This window comes from Scardinius erythrophthalmus (genome assembly GCF_964197995.2).
Source record: "Scardinius erythrophthalmus genome assembly, chromosome: 4".
Classification (NCBI taxonomy): Eukaryota; Metazoa; Chordata; class Actinopteri; order Cypriniformes; family Leuciscidae; genus Scardinius; species Scardinius erythrophthalmus.
Genome location: NC_138224.1, coordinates 10,474,026 through 10,489,098, shown reverse-complemented (window position 1 = coordinate 10,489,098; position 15,073 = coordinate 10,474,026). Strand labels below are relative to the sequence as shown.

The 15,073-nt window shown below is 38.3% G+C and overlaps 1 protein-coding gene across 8 annotated transcripts in view; it reads left to right on the top strand.

Annotated features, from left to right (window-relative positions):
- Positions 1-15,073, top strand: part of grip1 (glutamate receptor interacting protein 1) — a 240,579-nt gene that overhangs the window by 204,294 nt on the left and 21,212 nt on the right. For all 8 annotated transcript variants that reach the window (XM_081364006.1, XM_081364004.1, XM_081364005.1 and 5 more), the window contains exons 12-15: positions 3,926-4,112; positions 6,110-6,255; positions 10,188-10,268; positions 15,001-15,070. In XM_081364006.1, coding sequence (XP_081220132.1) covers positions 3,926-4,112; positions 6,110-6,255; positions 10,188-10,268; positions 15,001-15,070 — 484 coding nt within the window. The remainder of the gene's footprint in view (positions 1-3,925; positions 4,113-6,109; positions 6,256-10,187; positions 10,269-15,000; positions 15,071-15,073) is intronic.

Below are 15,073 nucleotides of genomic sequence, written 5' to 3'. Positions count from 1 at the left end.
CAATCACCTTGTTTCAACCCACTGCTGTGAAGCTCAAAGGGCAGCAAACTGTTCATTGCCTCACTGGCCCAAATTGAAAGCTTAATTAAAGCTTGATTAACTTCATTGATGCTCCAAATGAGTCCTATTTGCATAGCACCATGATTTCACTGTCCGTAGAGCTCTGCACAGGCAGTCATTTCAAGAAGCCCAATTGCCCAAGATATGTTCTGACAGCCTATAGCGCAAAGGCAAATGAGTGAGGACGGGTCCACTGCATGTAGTGCCGCTGACTCAGCATTTCCAGCCTTTGCATGAGTGACCTCTTCTAGCATACAAAGTAGCATTGGTTTGTTAAAAGTCCCTCCTGAGGCCTTTACTGTCACTGGCTCACAGGGACAGAATAAAGCTCCCAGACACTTCTGAAAGGGAGAGAGTGGAGCGATGGAGGGAGATACATGCTGCAAAGTCACCCATCAGACAGCAATGACACGTCTCTGGATGTGATGCCAACCCATCTCACACCGAGCGAGAACACAGAAGGCAGTGCCATTTTCAAGTGCGCTTTATACAGGCACAGTTTAGTGTCCTGTTACTTTTTGTAAAGCATTATAGGGACAAATTCCATGGAATTTTTTTTTTTTTAAGAATTTGTTGTGGAAAGTGTCTACTGCAAGATCAGACGCAGTCAATGAAGCAGTGAATGTGAGGTGAAACTATCTGTCTTGTCCACACGCACCATATCTCCTCTTCTCCTGCTGAGGTAACTGTAAAAAGCTTTCACTGATGTCTTTTCTAAATCTTGTTTACCCCTGTTGGAGATGGTGTCAAGCTAATTTTAACATTCCCCTCTGTGTTTCTGTGGTCCGGAACAAACCAGTCTGCGTTTAATGTACTGTGACCGAACTAGCACCGTGTCTTCTCACCAGGAGAATATTAGCATAATTTAATTGTTGTCTAATGCCTACAGTCCTCGTTTATGATGGTCATGCAGTTGTCAGTTAATATGTTCTGCTAGAGGAAAATATAATTACATTAAAGGACAGTGTTGAGGACATGAAGGCTCCTGGTATCTTCAGGCTACGGCATACACCTTAACCCGTAGATACGTAACGTAGTTAACCCCCAAAAATGACATTAATTATTATTTACTCACCTTAATGTATTTTTTCCCTTCATATGGTTCAGCAAAAAAAAAAAAACATTATCCCAAATTGTAAAGGGGGTCATTTCCTATCCATTCCTTATGCATTTCCTATTGATATTTATACACACAGTGGGGAGAACTGTAAGTATTTGATACACTGCCGATTTTGCAGGTTTTCCTACTTACAAAGCATGTAGAGGTCTGTAATTTTTATCATAGGTGCACTTCAACTGTGAGAGACGGAATCTAAAACAAAAATCCATAAAATCACATTGTATGATTTTTAAATAATTAATTTGCATTAATATATTTTTGATGACGCAAGTCAAGGGCCTTGGGATCAAAGGTGCGTTTTCCAATTAAAAAGCCTCCAAAGTTCTCTGTTAAATAAAAAATGTTCCAGAACCCAAAAGATGTTTCAGAGAAGTTCAGAACTGACTCATTCTGAAGATTTCAAGTTACAGCTGACTCATTGGTCTGTGGGAAGCACAAATGAAGATTTCTAGCAGGAAGGAAGAGGAAGAGGAGGAAGCGAACGAGCTAGAGAGAGTTAGTCAGCTGGCAATTCTTTAAGATGTGTAGACGATGACCCCTCAGGTGCTTGCTTGTCTGTCAGAGCTTTTGAAGTCTACCACAAATCAAAGACGCCACTTAACCGAATCGCCTCGCAAAAGCAAGACTCCGCAGCGCACAAAGCCTTGTCGGGTCAATTCGCAGTCTGCGGCCCCTGAGCAATTCCCGAAAAGACCAGTCAGTATCACTTTCAGTGCTTCAGACAGAAAGAATCCCGAACGATCGTTGATCGATGTTCACCGCAGACCCGTCCCTAAAAGCGTTTCAGCATCCAAGAGGCGTCCTATCTTCATCTGCGTCACCTTAACCTCCCTCTCTCATCCCTCACTCCCAATAAAAAAGGAAAGGTCACCGCATTTAAAACAATAAAGGTGTCTGGTGCGGTAAATCTAGCCTGTGAGCAGGGCCATCAATCTCGGATAGACTCACTCTTGAAGTCACACTAGAGCGATCTGGAGAGTATAACAGGCTCTTTAAGAATGCGGCGAGCCCGGTCGATAACCTGGAGGCAGATTTCTGTATGTGTCTATGGGGAAAGAGACCTCCTGACTACCGTCTGTGCTCCCTGGTGCTTGAGATGACAGTTCAAGCTTGGTCAGTCAAGGGTGTGAAGGGCGCTCGTGTGTCAGGGCGCATTTTCACTCGTCTCTTTGAAAGCACGCAGAGTAAAAAAAGATCTCCAAATGTTGTTGTCCATAAACGTTGGAAAAATTGGTTCTTTTTGCAGCCCAGTTCGAATATGTGGCTTTGCAATTGAGATGTTTCCCATGAGACTTTATTGATATAGACAATTGTAAATGGAGCGAAGCGCAGTGTGTAAATCACATTGGTTATGCTTATGTGCCTGTCTGCTTTTCAGTAAGCTGGTATAATGTATCTCAATCAGTGCAGTGAAAACAACAAGGCCTATCTTTTTTCACAGACTTGTTTCTGTGTCTAATAGAAATAGACTAGATTCAAACTCATGAACAGTTGAGTTTCATATTTATCTATGCTTATTTATCCCATTTTGTACATTTAAATTGTCTTTACTGTAATCTAGCACTAAAGTTTTTAATTTTTAAAAACGCTAGCAAATATCAAAATGAATATCCATTTTTATACTGCATATTATAATGGTATGCTTTTTAATGGTCTTATGAATTTTTTTTTAAATATATTATTTTTAGGATTTATTTTTTGTGACTAAAACTTGAACATTAAAATAAAAGCTAATTTTAAATATTAATAAAGACTATAATCATTGTATAAATAATTAAAAAATATAACTGAGCGGTAGCAGTCAGAAATAATACTAGTGCATTTTTATAATAACAATGTACAGTAGCATATTAGTTTTTGAGGTGGTATTAAAATCTCAAAATTTTGGTATAGTGACAACCCTATATTTAAGAACTGCATAATATAGTCATTTCAGACCCAGAATTGTAATATAAGAAGTTCTTTCAACCTCATAATTCATACCATCTAAAGAAAGAGTTGCCTATAATCCCAGTGGTCTGATTTGCGATATAATACATAATAATACACTAGCTCTATATCAAAGTGCCTTTTCTTATTTCAAAGCGCACCTAGCTGGCCCATAGATACTAGCCCACACATTGAATTCTTATCTGCAGTGAGGGCACAGATCCAGATCAGTCACTGCAAAGACTCAGGGGCTCACAACATTTAATTCTGGGGAAAGCTGCTCTGAGATGCACACAACAGTCATTTGAAACCTTTAAAAGGATTGTTGGTCACACTTCAGATTAGGCTTCATTTCTCACTATTAACTAACTATTAACTATGACTTTTGCCTCAAACTCCCAATTAATACTGCTTATTAATAGTTAGTAAGGTAGTTCGATATTGGGTAGGATTAAGGGATGTAGAATATGGTCGTGCAGAATAAGGCATTAATATGTGCTTTATAAGCAATAAACAGCCAATATCCTAGTAATATGTGTACTAATAAGCAACTAGCTAATAGTGAGAATTGGACCCTTGACTAAAGTGTTACCGGATTGTTTTCATTTACCAAACCTGTCTTTATTTTCTTGTCCTGACATTGATCGCCAAAGAAGTTTAGCAGGAGGTTCAAGCTGCTCTTATATAGAAAAAATGAATAGGGCAAGTCGTTTTGAGCTCCAATTAGAGTAAAAATCCATTTTATAGGTTATCGTGAGGAACTTTTCTTGCTACAGTATTTGTGACCCTGTTGTCCTATGTTTTTCATTCCTGTAGTGTCTCTGGCTTCCAGTACCGTAGGACTGGCTGGGCAGGTGGTCCACACAGAAACAACAGAGGTGACCCTCATTAGCGACTCCATCATGGGCTTTGGGATCCAGCTCCAAGGAGGAGTCTTTGCCACAGAAACCCTGTCCTCTCCACCGCTCATCGCTTACATAGACCCCGACAGCCCGGCAGAGCGGTAAGATCACCGAACACGACTTATATTAATCTCCAGTGCCTCATTTGACCTAGTTAAAACTCTTTTTAATATTCCAGAAACCCTTCCACAGATCGCAGCGCTCGGTGCAGTCTAATTGTTTGCGTTATCAGAGAACTGTGAAACTTCCCTTTGGGAATCTTGAATATTTAATCTCGAATCTAATTTTGATTATCTGAACACATCCCAAAGCCCACAGTTATTACATCACTGCGCTGTTCTCGCAGCTTATAACTTGTCCTCCGCAGAGCCACATCTCCATCGATGATATAATGCGATGATCTCACATGATATATAACTGCCTGGCCATGACGATCTGATTTCCAGTCTGCTTGGGCTGTGATTGACTACACCGTTACGTGATAGAGCAAAGCACTTAACTATAATTACCTGAGCACCAGAGCCTCAGCTGGCATCCAAATGAACTTGCGCGTTGACTGATGGGGATTTACATTAAAACTTCACTGTAATTACTGACCTAAGCAACAGAAATGACCTCTCGCTGCCAGTTGAAGTTGTAATTGCAGTGATGGACATAAACCTCCTAATGTTGGGGATTTGATAAAGATCTACCGGCGTTGGGGAACAAAAGTAGCGATGCTGTCAACTTAACATCTTTCTTCTGTGAAAACAACTCAAGTTTTTACATTAATGTAGCTTTTTCCAGTAACAAGCTATTAAACAAGCACAACAGTGCTATTTGTTGCATTTCATTGTACTGTATGTGCATCTCTTAATTGAATCAATTTACTCTTCTAAAAAACGTTTTGCATCGTTATAAAAAATACTACAATGTATGTTACAATAATTTACTAAATAATATTATATTAGTTGTCAATGGATTATGTTAGTTACTGTATAAAAAATGTTTATTATTATTATCTGATTTAGTATTCTATGCTGTTTAATGCCATCATCCTGTTTTGTTTTTTGAGCCAGATGAATACTGCTATCATTGCAAAAAATAATAATAGTTTAAAAAAGAAATTTCACCTTATATAGCTTCAAAAATGCATGTCCACGATGTCTGTTAAAGAGTTTATCATCATGCATCATGTTTTAATTATTAATGTGTTCACACATCTGATTAACATCAGATTTTACAATTCTTATCACACTGCACTGCAAATGAGCAAACACTCTAAAGGTGTAATCCTCCAGGTGAAAACAAACACACACACACACACACACACACACACACACACACACACACACACACACACACACACATGCACTATCTTTGTGAGGACTCTCCATAGACGTAATGGTTTTTATACTGTACAAACTGTATATTCTATCCCCTTACACTGCCCCTATCCCTAAACCTACCCATCACAGGAGACATTCTGCATTTTTACATTTTCAAAAAAACTAATTCTGTATGATTTATAAGCTTTTGTACCCATGGGGACCTCAATTTAGGTCCCCACGGTGACACGAGTCCCCATGAGTCTGTGTGCATTCAGGTTTAAGTCCCCACCGGTGTAGAAAAACATGTCCACACATACACACACACACACACACACACACACACACACACAGCCCACTCTGGATACCAGCATCTGCAATACAGCATATGATTCATGATGACTAGCTTTACTGACATTTTTAGCAGTGAATTCATAAGCAATACTGCTTCTGTTTAGCTCATAAGTCATTTTGGAATTCAAAAAAGTTTTTTTTTTTTTTGGTTCCCTCAGCTATTAAAAAGTTCTTTACTCTAACCTTGAGGCAGTAGCTAAGAGGACGTTTGTATTTTTGCCTAAAATGTCACATCAACTCAATAATGTCTATTTAACGGTGCCAGCTGGCATAATATAAATGGTTGGTTGGTCTGTGCGAGACATTGCCTGGGTACCATTACCTATTTTGTCTCCCTCTGCAAGCAGTCCATTATTTAGTATTTTATGCATTCAGCACAGCTAGTCTGTTGGCCAGTGTAAGAGGAATGGTGTGCTAAATCTGCTCTCTGTGCACAGGTGCGGCATCCTGCAGATCGGTGACCGCATCCTGTCAATAAACGGCATTCCCACTGAGGACAGCACACTGGAAGAGACCAATCAGCTGCTGAGGGACTCCAGCATCACCAGCAAAGTCACGCTGGAGATTGAGTTTGACGTAGCAGGTGGGGACACAATTCATCAATTCCAAACCTGTTTGGGGAGGAAGGATCCATCTGGGCATAGCCCGCGTGCATCCTAGTGTGTTCCTTTAAAGTTATGCCATTATTCTGGGAGCCAAACCATCTGCCGTCTATTTGATGTATATAAATGATTAGCGCTGCTAGACAAGTGGCCCATGATTTAATAGCTACTGTTTCCAGACAGAAAATCCGAAATGCATTCTCTCATTTTTCCATCTCGTGCTGTGCTTTGGCAGTGTTATCACAGTACGGGTCTCATCGAACGCCTGTAGTCCTTAAGACGTGCTGTAATTAGCTTGCCATCCTAGTGTTTTGTCTTGTGTAATTTGGTATGATATTTAATTCGTTTCTTAATTAAGAAAGAATCAGAAGTTAATCAGAAATCTTTTAACTGTGTATGTGATGACTTCAAGTGTAGTTTCAGCCTTAAGGCACTAGCATAGACCGCCTACTGTCCTTTAACAATATGCGTATAGCTCACAAAAATGAGTAAGTTTCTGTTAAGCTCTAATCTGACTTTATGCAACTTCTGTCAGTAAGGGCTTAAATGCTGTTTAATCAAAGTTCACTAACTTTATTCTTATGTACTGCCCCGAGACTTGGGTTGAAGATCAAAACGCAAGCTTTATTGAGTGTAATCCATAATCGTAATCCATAAAAGAGGCATAAGGTGGTTTGACCTTAAATAACGTTAATAAATAAAGAATAAAGATTAAAGTTTGATTAAACCGCATTTAAGCCCTTACTGACAGACGTTGCATAAAGTAACACACAGAAGTTGCACAGAGCAAACCACCCAGATAATGACAAAAGTCCAAGGGATAGGAAAACAGGGAAATCCAGGGAAACCGGTCAAGACCATGACAATGAAACCAGAAGTAGCGCTCAGAAATGCAGTGTTTGCAAACAAGACTTTGCAAAGAAAGAATGAAAACACAGGGCTTATACTGTACATAGGAAGGGCTTAACAAGCCAATGACACTGCTTAACCTTGATAGAATTAATAATAGAATACTTCTAGAGTTTTGATTCTGCACACGGATACATTGATCAAAAGTGACAGTAAATACATTTATAATATTGCAAAATATTTCTATTTCAAATAAATGCTCCCCTTTATTCATCAAATTATCCTGGGGAAAAAATGGTTTTAAGCTGCTGAAACTGTTTGATAATAATAAGTTTGATAATATTATATTAATAAATGTTTGTCGAGCATCAAATCCAAATATTATAATGATTTCTGAAGGATCATGAGACACTGAAGACTGGAGTAATGGCTGCTGAAAATTCAGCTTTGCCATCACAGGAATAAAGTACATTTTAGAACATATTAAAATAGAAAAACCTATTTTGAATTATTTATTTTGAATTTGATATTTCACAAAATACTGTATTTACTGTATTTTTGGTCAAATAAATGCAGCCTTGGTGAAGGTAAGAGACTTCTAACCGAAATCTTACCTTCCCCAAACTTTTATTACAAGCCATGAACGTACCCTAATTTGCACGAACCACTCATTTACATTCTGTGACAATGAATTTAAATCTTCGTAGTACGGAGCCCGGGAAGTCACCTGTGGGAAAAAAAAAACAATCCGTGGCGACGGTTTTACAATCCGTCCACTCAGTTTATAAACCATACTCACAAATTCTCAAACTGTTCCCTCGGTTTAATAAATCGTGCCCACGGATTAATAAACCGTACCCACGAGTTTCTAATCCGCGCTCTTAGATTTGTAAACCGTGCCTTCAGTTTTTGCAATCTGTACCCACAAATTCATAAACCGTGCCCCACGCTTTCGCAATCCGTTCCCACGGGTTTGTAATCTGTACTCACGGATTTGTGGCTCTCTCTCATTTTAGAAGAACACGTTGTTAACGAATCTTATTGTATATTGTTTTATTGAATATTAAGGGGAATACATCAAATTGTCTTAACTGCGTCTGCATGCTTAAAGTGATTCTCAATTTTAGCGGGTATGGGGTGGAATATAGCCTATATGCCTATGAATGACGTGCATCAAAATCTTTTGTTTATTTGTGATAATCTTAGCACTTTATTATTATTTTCTAACCTGTATTATGACTGATATTTGACGAATTGCTTTGTTCATTTTTTTTGTAAGTTTTGGACAAAAGCGTCTTCTAAATATGCAGCCTAAAATGTAATAATAATAATAATAATAATTATTATTATTTGAGTTAATAACTATAAATGAGTTCACTTAAGACAGTAATATGTTTATCATAAAATAATTTATGAATGTTTTATTTTTTAACAAAAATTATGCAAAAAATGTAGGCCTATTTTATCCAAAACTGTAAAAGGTTAGGTTATAGCCCATAATAATAAAGCATTGATAAATTATTTGATGACAAACATATTACTGTATTACTAAGTGAACTCGTTTATAGTTCATTTATAACTCAAATAATAATAATAATTATTATTATAATAATTATTATTATTATTACATTTTAGGCTACATATTTAGAAGACGCTTTTGTCCAAAACTTACAAAAAAGGAACAAACCAATTCGTCAAATATCAGTCATAATACAGGTTAGAAAATAATAATAAAGTGCTAAGATTATCACAAATAAACAAAAGATTTTGATGCACGTCATTCATAGGCCTATTAAATAGTAGGCTATATTCCACCCATACCCGCTACAATTGAGAATCACTTTAAGCATGCAGATGCAGTTAAGACAATTTGATATATTCCACTTATTACACAATAAAACAATATACAATAAGATTCGTTAACAATGTGTTCTTCTAAAATGAGAATGAGCCACAAATCCGTGAGTACAGATTACAAACCCGTGGGAACGGATTGTGAATTTGTGGGTACAGATTGCAAAAACTGAAGGCACGGTTTACAAATCTGAGAGCGCGGATTAGAAACTCGTGGGTACTGTTTACTAATCCATGGGCACGATTTGTTAAACCGAGGGAACAGTTTGAGAATTCGTGAGTATGGTTTATAAACTGAGCGGACGGATTGCAAAACCGTCGCCACGGATTGTTTTTTTTTTCTCCCACAGGTGACTTCCCGGGCTCCGTATCCTTGCAACCCAATAAAATGTAAATATTTTACCACAGAACAATAAAATCTGCTTTTGAAAGGATGTGCTGCAACGACTTGATAGTGTTTTTGCTTGTACGTTCTTTTTTATAGTTCAGGCCAAGCGTTTTTGAAAGACTCTTTTGTTGATTTGGAAGAAATGAGTTGGCTTGAATTACTGCATGATCATTTCAAGAGCAGAGGCCTTTATGTGTAATGGAGGGTCGCTGGAGTGCAGTCTGTTTTCTTTCTTTTGATGCTTTCACACTTCTGTCATTCTTTTTGAGTCTGACTCACTGCCCAGAGGAGGACATATTTTATGGAGATTTCAGTCTTCCAGACTTAGGATTCTGGGCTTCTGTCAGAAAAGATCATCTACATCGCTGCCTGAGAGAAAGACTGAATTTTTAACAGCTGTCTACAAGTCACTTTAAAGAGAGTTCACCCAAAAATGAATGTTCTGCTAGCATTTACTCTACTTTCTTTCTTGCATGTAAATCAAAGAAGGTAAAAGCTATGGGGACCAATAAAAAGAAAAAAGCAGCTTGGACATTCCACTAAACATCTAATTTTGCATCCCACTGAAAAAAATAATTATAATCATGCAGGTTGGGAACAACATGAGGGTGACTAAATGATGACATATATATATATATATATATAATTTTCAAGTGAACTATCCCTTTTACAAGTGTTGGTTTGGTCCTTCACCTGAATTTCCACATTTCAGTTTCAAAATGGTCTATGAATCCAGACTTAATCAAACTTGAGAATGATTATATGGATAGACCTGCATCTAAATATTGAGCTTTTTTGTATTTCTGTCCTTGTCTCATCCAGAATCGGTCATCCCAAGCAGTGGAACCTTCCATGTGAAGCTACCAAAGAAGCCAGGTGTGGAGCTGGGGATCACCATCAGCTGTGCGTATTCTTCTCTCAGTTCTTCTATGCATAATAATGGTTGTCTGTGCTCAAGGTGTAAGTTGTATTTATTGATCATACATGGGATAAATAATTTGAAAAACGCAAGGTTTGATTCCCACATCTGCATCTGCCAAATAAGAAAGTATACAGTGAGAAACTATATTGTTAAAAAAAACAACGTATAATTACCCACATTCCCATTTGAAGCTTTAACTGCACTCTTATTTGCCTCTTCAGTGTTTTTATGTGCATTATCTAGGCCACACATTTAGAAGACTTTCACTTCCTTCACTCCCTATATCACGGAGATAAAAATATGTGACATTTGACCCTTGTTTCAGTTTCAAGGATATTGAAGAGACACAACTGGGTGACTTATTATTGGGTTACTGGGGGAAAATGTAGCTGTTGCTTATTAGGGTACTGGGAAAAAATCCTTTCTTGCTCAGAGGGTTATTTATATGATTTTTTGAGGTTCTGCATGACAAGCACATAATTATATATTACCTCTCATTTATTGCAATTGTAAATTTAATTGCTAGGAACAGACTGTAGGTCACAGTGGCTGCATCCAGAAGGCAGTTTCATTGTATTGTGTGATGTGTGTGATGTGTTTTTGTGTATGAAGGTCTTCCATAATGTCACATCTAAAGATCTACAATGAATTCAAGTTTCTTTAGGCTTTAGGGATAACCAAGATGATATTTTGTGACAAATTCTTATTTTTCACTAGAAATGGAGAAAATTGCCATTTTTTTTACCATCAGACGTTTGTATTTTGGAAACCATTTGCTGAACACACATTGGATTGTGGGATATTATACTTTTTGAACCATCATCTCCCAAAAGCCCATTAATAGTGCTGTCTTTTAATGGAAATGAATGCCAAACTATTCCCTCTTTCCACAAAAGATACTGTATTTTCTCTCCTGTTGTGTCATTCGTTTAAATAACCTGTTTTTTTGGAAAGGTGTTTATAGACGGATCTGCCTGTGAATTCAATCTGTTTTGTGCCTGCAGTCAGGGGCTCTGCAGTGCTCCGTTCGTAAACCCCACGCGTCGAACGCTCGAAGCCTTTGCCAGCTGCTTCATCAATGCCCCCCCGCACTGTCAAGCGAGAGTGATTCATCACCTCATCCCAGCTCGGTTTTGTCACATTGACTGTTTTCCCCATCACAGCAATATGATACAAACTTTCTGTTATTAGCCAACGTTTTTTGTGAAATACATTGCTGGACCCCTATGCAACAACCTAGCAGTAATTGCTTCTCTCTGCATCTGTGGGGTCGTTTACCTCCAAAGCAATTTTGCCCGTCATCCTCCATGCTTTTTAAATAAGTATTTATTTCGTTGCTGGTATACAAGTTGTGTGTAGTCCTCACATTTGTTGCTAATTTGATGGGGCAAATTCTCCCAGGATTGGCTATGAATATATACACAGTCCAAAGCAAATGGTTCCCAGTAAAGCTTCTTTTGTGGGTTTTTACAGCTGTCTGAACTTCCTTAATGAACCCGACGAACTATTTTACCAGTGCTAAAGTACCGCTGTAACTGCTTTTCAGATCATTAAAAAAAGTTTTTTTTTAATGGTTCCCATTCCTCTGCATCTTCTCAAAATCTCCATTCAGTTAACATAATAGTTCATCCAAAAAGGAACGTTTGTTTTTATTTATTCACCTTTGCAAAGAAAATCTGCTCAATTATGCCTCCATTTGGCTCAGGGCGTGCAGGATGTCTGAGAAAGTCAACTTTTATGGAATGAGAATGAGAGAGAGAGAGATGTAGGGTGTCCTATCCACATGTCGATTTATGTATATGGGCTTTGCGGAGCTCTCGTGGCCTTTCTGAGCAGTTTAATGGCTTTCTGCTCTGTGCCTCTGTAGGGCCTGTATTTCACAGGTACTAATAAAGCCATAGTGGGACACATTTATAGAAGTCTTGTTTACTTCTCCTTAAAGATTACCGTGTCTTATTCTCCTAGTGGCGTCTCATCTGCTGTGGACTGGAATATGAAATTATATACTCTGTACACTAATCTGAGTTTGTTTTAATTTGATATATACTATGTATGATTTTAAATGCGAGTCACATCCTGAATAGCAGGGGGAAAAAAAATTATGAAATCCATAAAAAATAGATTTTAGTCAGATTTCATACATTTATGAAGTGAGATGGTAAACACCATATTTTACAAGTTTTTTGGCTGCTTAGACTGCAGATTTGATTTGAATGAACAAACCAAAAAAGATTTATGTTGACTAAAACAGCAAGGTTAATTCATAAGAAATGCTTTTGAAGATCACCATAGTAGTTTTCCTGTATAAATTGGATCAGATCAACCTCATAGCAAAAGTTTACTACATGTACTGTAGTTGTCCTAGTTTGACCCTAAGCTTGTGTAAAGATTGACATTCACCTGGCCAGACCAATATAAGCAGGCGAGGTGCAGAGACTGCGAATGGGCCATGCTATTTATCATGGTTAGGCCAAATAGCAGTGCAAGTCATAGGGGGAAACTATGACAAATCAGCGACCAATGGCAACAATGTTGCCGCCAACCAGGAAGCAGGCAGGAGATTGCTGTGCTCGTCTGTTCTGAATGTCATAATGTAGCTTGCCTGTCAAATGAGAATCATCTTGCTGCTTGATTTACTATCAAGAGTGCCTGTTTATGTAAGTAGTCATTCCTCTGTTTTTTGCTCTGGATACTTGCTATAAAATTCATCAGAGCTTCACCGAGTTGAAAGGCTGTGCTTTGATGTGCACCATCTGAAGGTGACATCACACCGCTGTAACTGTAATGCAGCATATGGTGAGGTGCCTTTAAGGCCAGCGGACATGTGCACTCTTTGAGCTGAGCAGAAAACATGATTATTTCTTTGGTTCGAGAACTCACTAACATTTGGAAATTGAATTGTCAGATAGGCTACATCTCAGCACCTGCATTGCTGACACTGACAATTTGCTCTCAGATAGCTTGTTCAAATCTAGCTCGCTCTGATTGACATCCTTAAAGCAATTTCTTTCCTCTTTTAGACCGCTAGTGCTGTAGCCTGTACCATCGAGACTGAATCTTTGACCTTTCTCAGTTGAATCATCCTGAAATGAATGTTCTCTTTCAACTGCAAACCTCTTCGACTTGTTTTTGTAATTTGAAAGTGGAAAGCTCTAATTTCATATTAGCTGAATAAATCCATTACAGATAGAAAAAGGCATCAGACTATTTGTTCTTGTTTATTTTGTAAATTCAATTCAAGGTTTAAATCTAGCTTTCTTGTGCTGTGTGTAAACTCATGTGCAACAAAATGACCCCATTGTTAAAAGAAAAGAAATCCTTAGAGTGCAAAATTAAAAAAATGCCCCCAAATTTAAATAATCCCCACCTAAGTGTCACCTGAGAGGGGAATCCCCACCCATTTTTCAAAATGAAATCAAATAATCCATCATATTACCTTGTGAAACCTCTCAAGTAATCAAGCTTTTCTGTCAATTGGAGCTTGTCTTATTGCAGGGTTGTCCCGGCAAAGAAAACCTCTGGGACTGTCTGTCGGACACAGACACGTGCTCGGCATCTCAATGCGTAGACAAAGAACAGACCCCCATAAGGCAGCATAGGACGATCACTGACAGGCTACACAGAGCATCAGAACTGATTATGATTAAGCTGCGCCACCATCTGGGATGCATATTAGGTTGAAAAGTGAGCAGGATTAACAAAGGAGTTTTTTTTTTTCTTATTCGAACTGAAAAAGACACAACCTTCCAGTCTGCCAGTGACGCACTAAGCGAACATGAATAACCCTGAGCTCTGACTGAGAGTAAAATGCTCTGGCGCGTCACTCTAGAAGTTTGATATCACACCTCCAGATGCTCCTGGCAGGCTAGGGACCATATGACATGTGATTATGCACTCACATCTGTCCCCTTAATACACCAGAATGTGACTAGAGCTGCTAAAAAGGTCTATTTTCTATTTCATACTGACATAATGGCTCTGTTCCAAATCCTAGAGAGCTGGCAGCATTTTTAGGCCCATTTATATTTTTACACATATTCTAAAATGTCTGAAATCACAAAATGGGTAAATTATTTAATTATTTTGGACGGTGAGTGGCTTTAAAGGTAAAAAGGTTGAGAACCACCGTCCTAGACTTTCCTGCTGGAAAAAAAGCAACTTAAAACAAAGCCTACGCTTATATGCTGGGCTTGTCCGGTTTGGTCTGTTGGCTGGTTTTAGAGGGGTTTTAACCCCACTAAGCCAAGCAAACCATCTTAGGCTGGTTTAAATATCATTTTTATATATGCACTATTATTTGCTGAAAGACTGCCATCCACACGGCTCTGTTGAAAATATGCATCTCGATTGTCAATCAGTTTGGAGTGGCATCTTTTGCAGTGTCATCATGTCAATCTCCAAGCTGGAAAAATGCAAAATCGACAACAAAAACCATCAGTTCTGACTAGACTGGACTGACAACTACTGTGTTTATGCTACCGAAAGCAACTAGTTCTCCACCAACCAAGTCGATACAAAGCTCTTATCAGATTTACTCTCACCAATTTTAAAGACACTTTTGTCAGCAAGACAGAACCTCTTAAAGTGCTGTACTTTTAAAAATGTTAAGTTATAATCTAAGAATGACTAAGAAATAATCAGCAGTGTTGCCTACAGAAAATGAGTGATGTTGTGCTGTTAAACAAGTTTGATTGTTCTCTTCTCTCTTCACAGCTCCTTCCAGTAGGAAGCCCGGAGATTCGCTCATCATCTCTGACATAAAGAAAGGCAGCGTCGCGCACAGGTA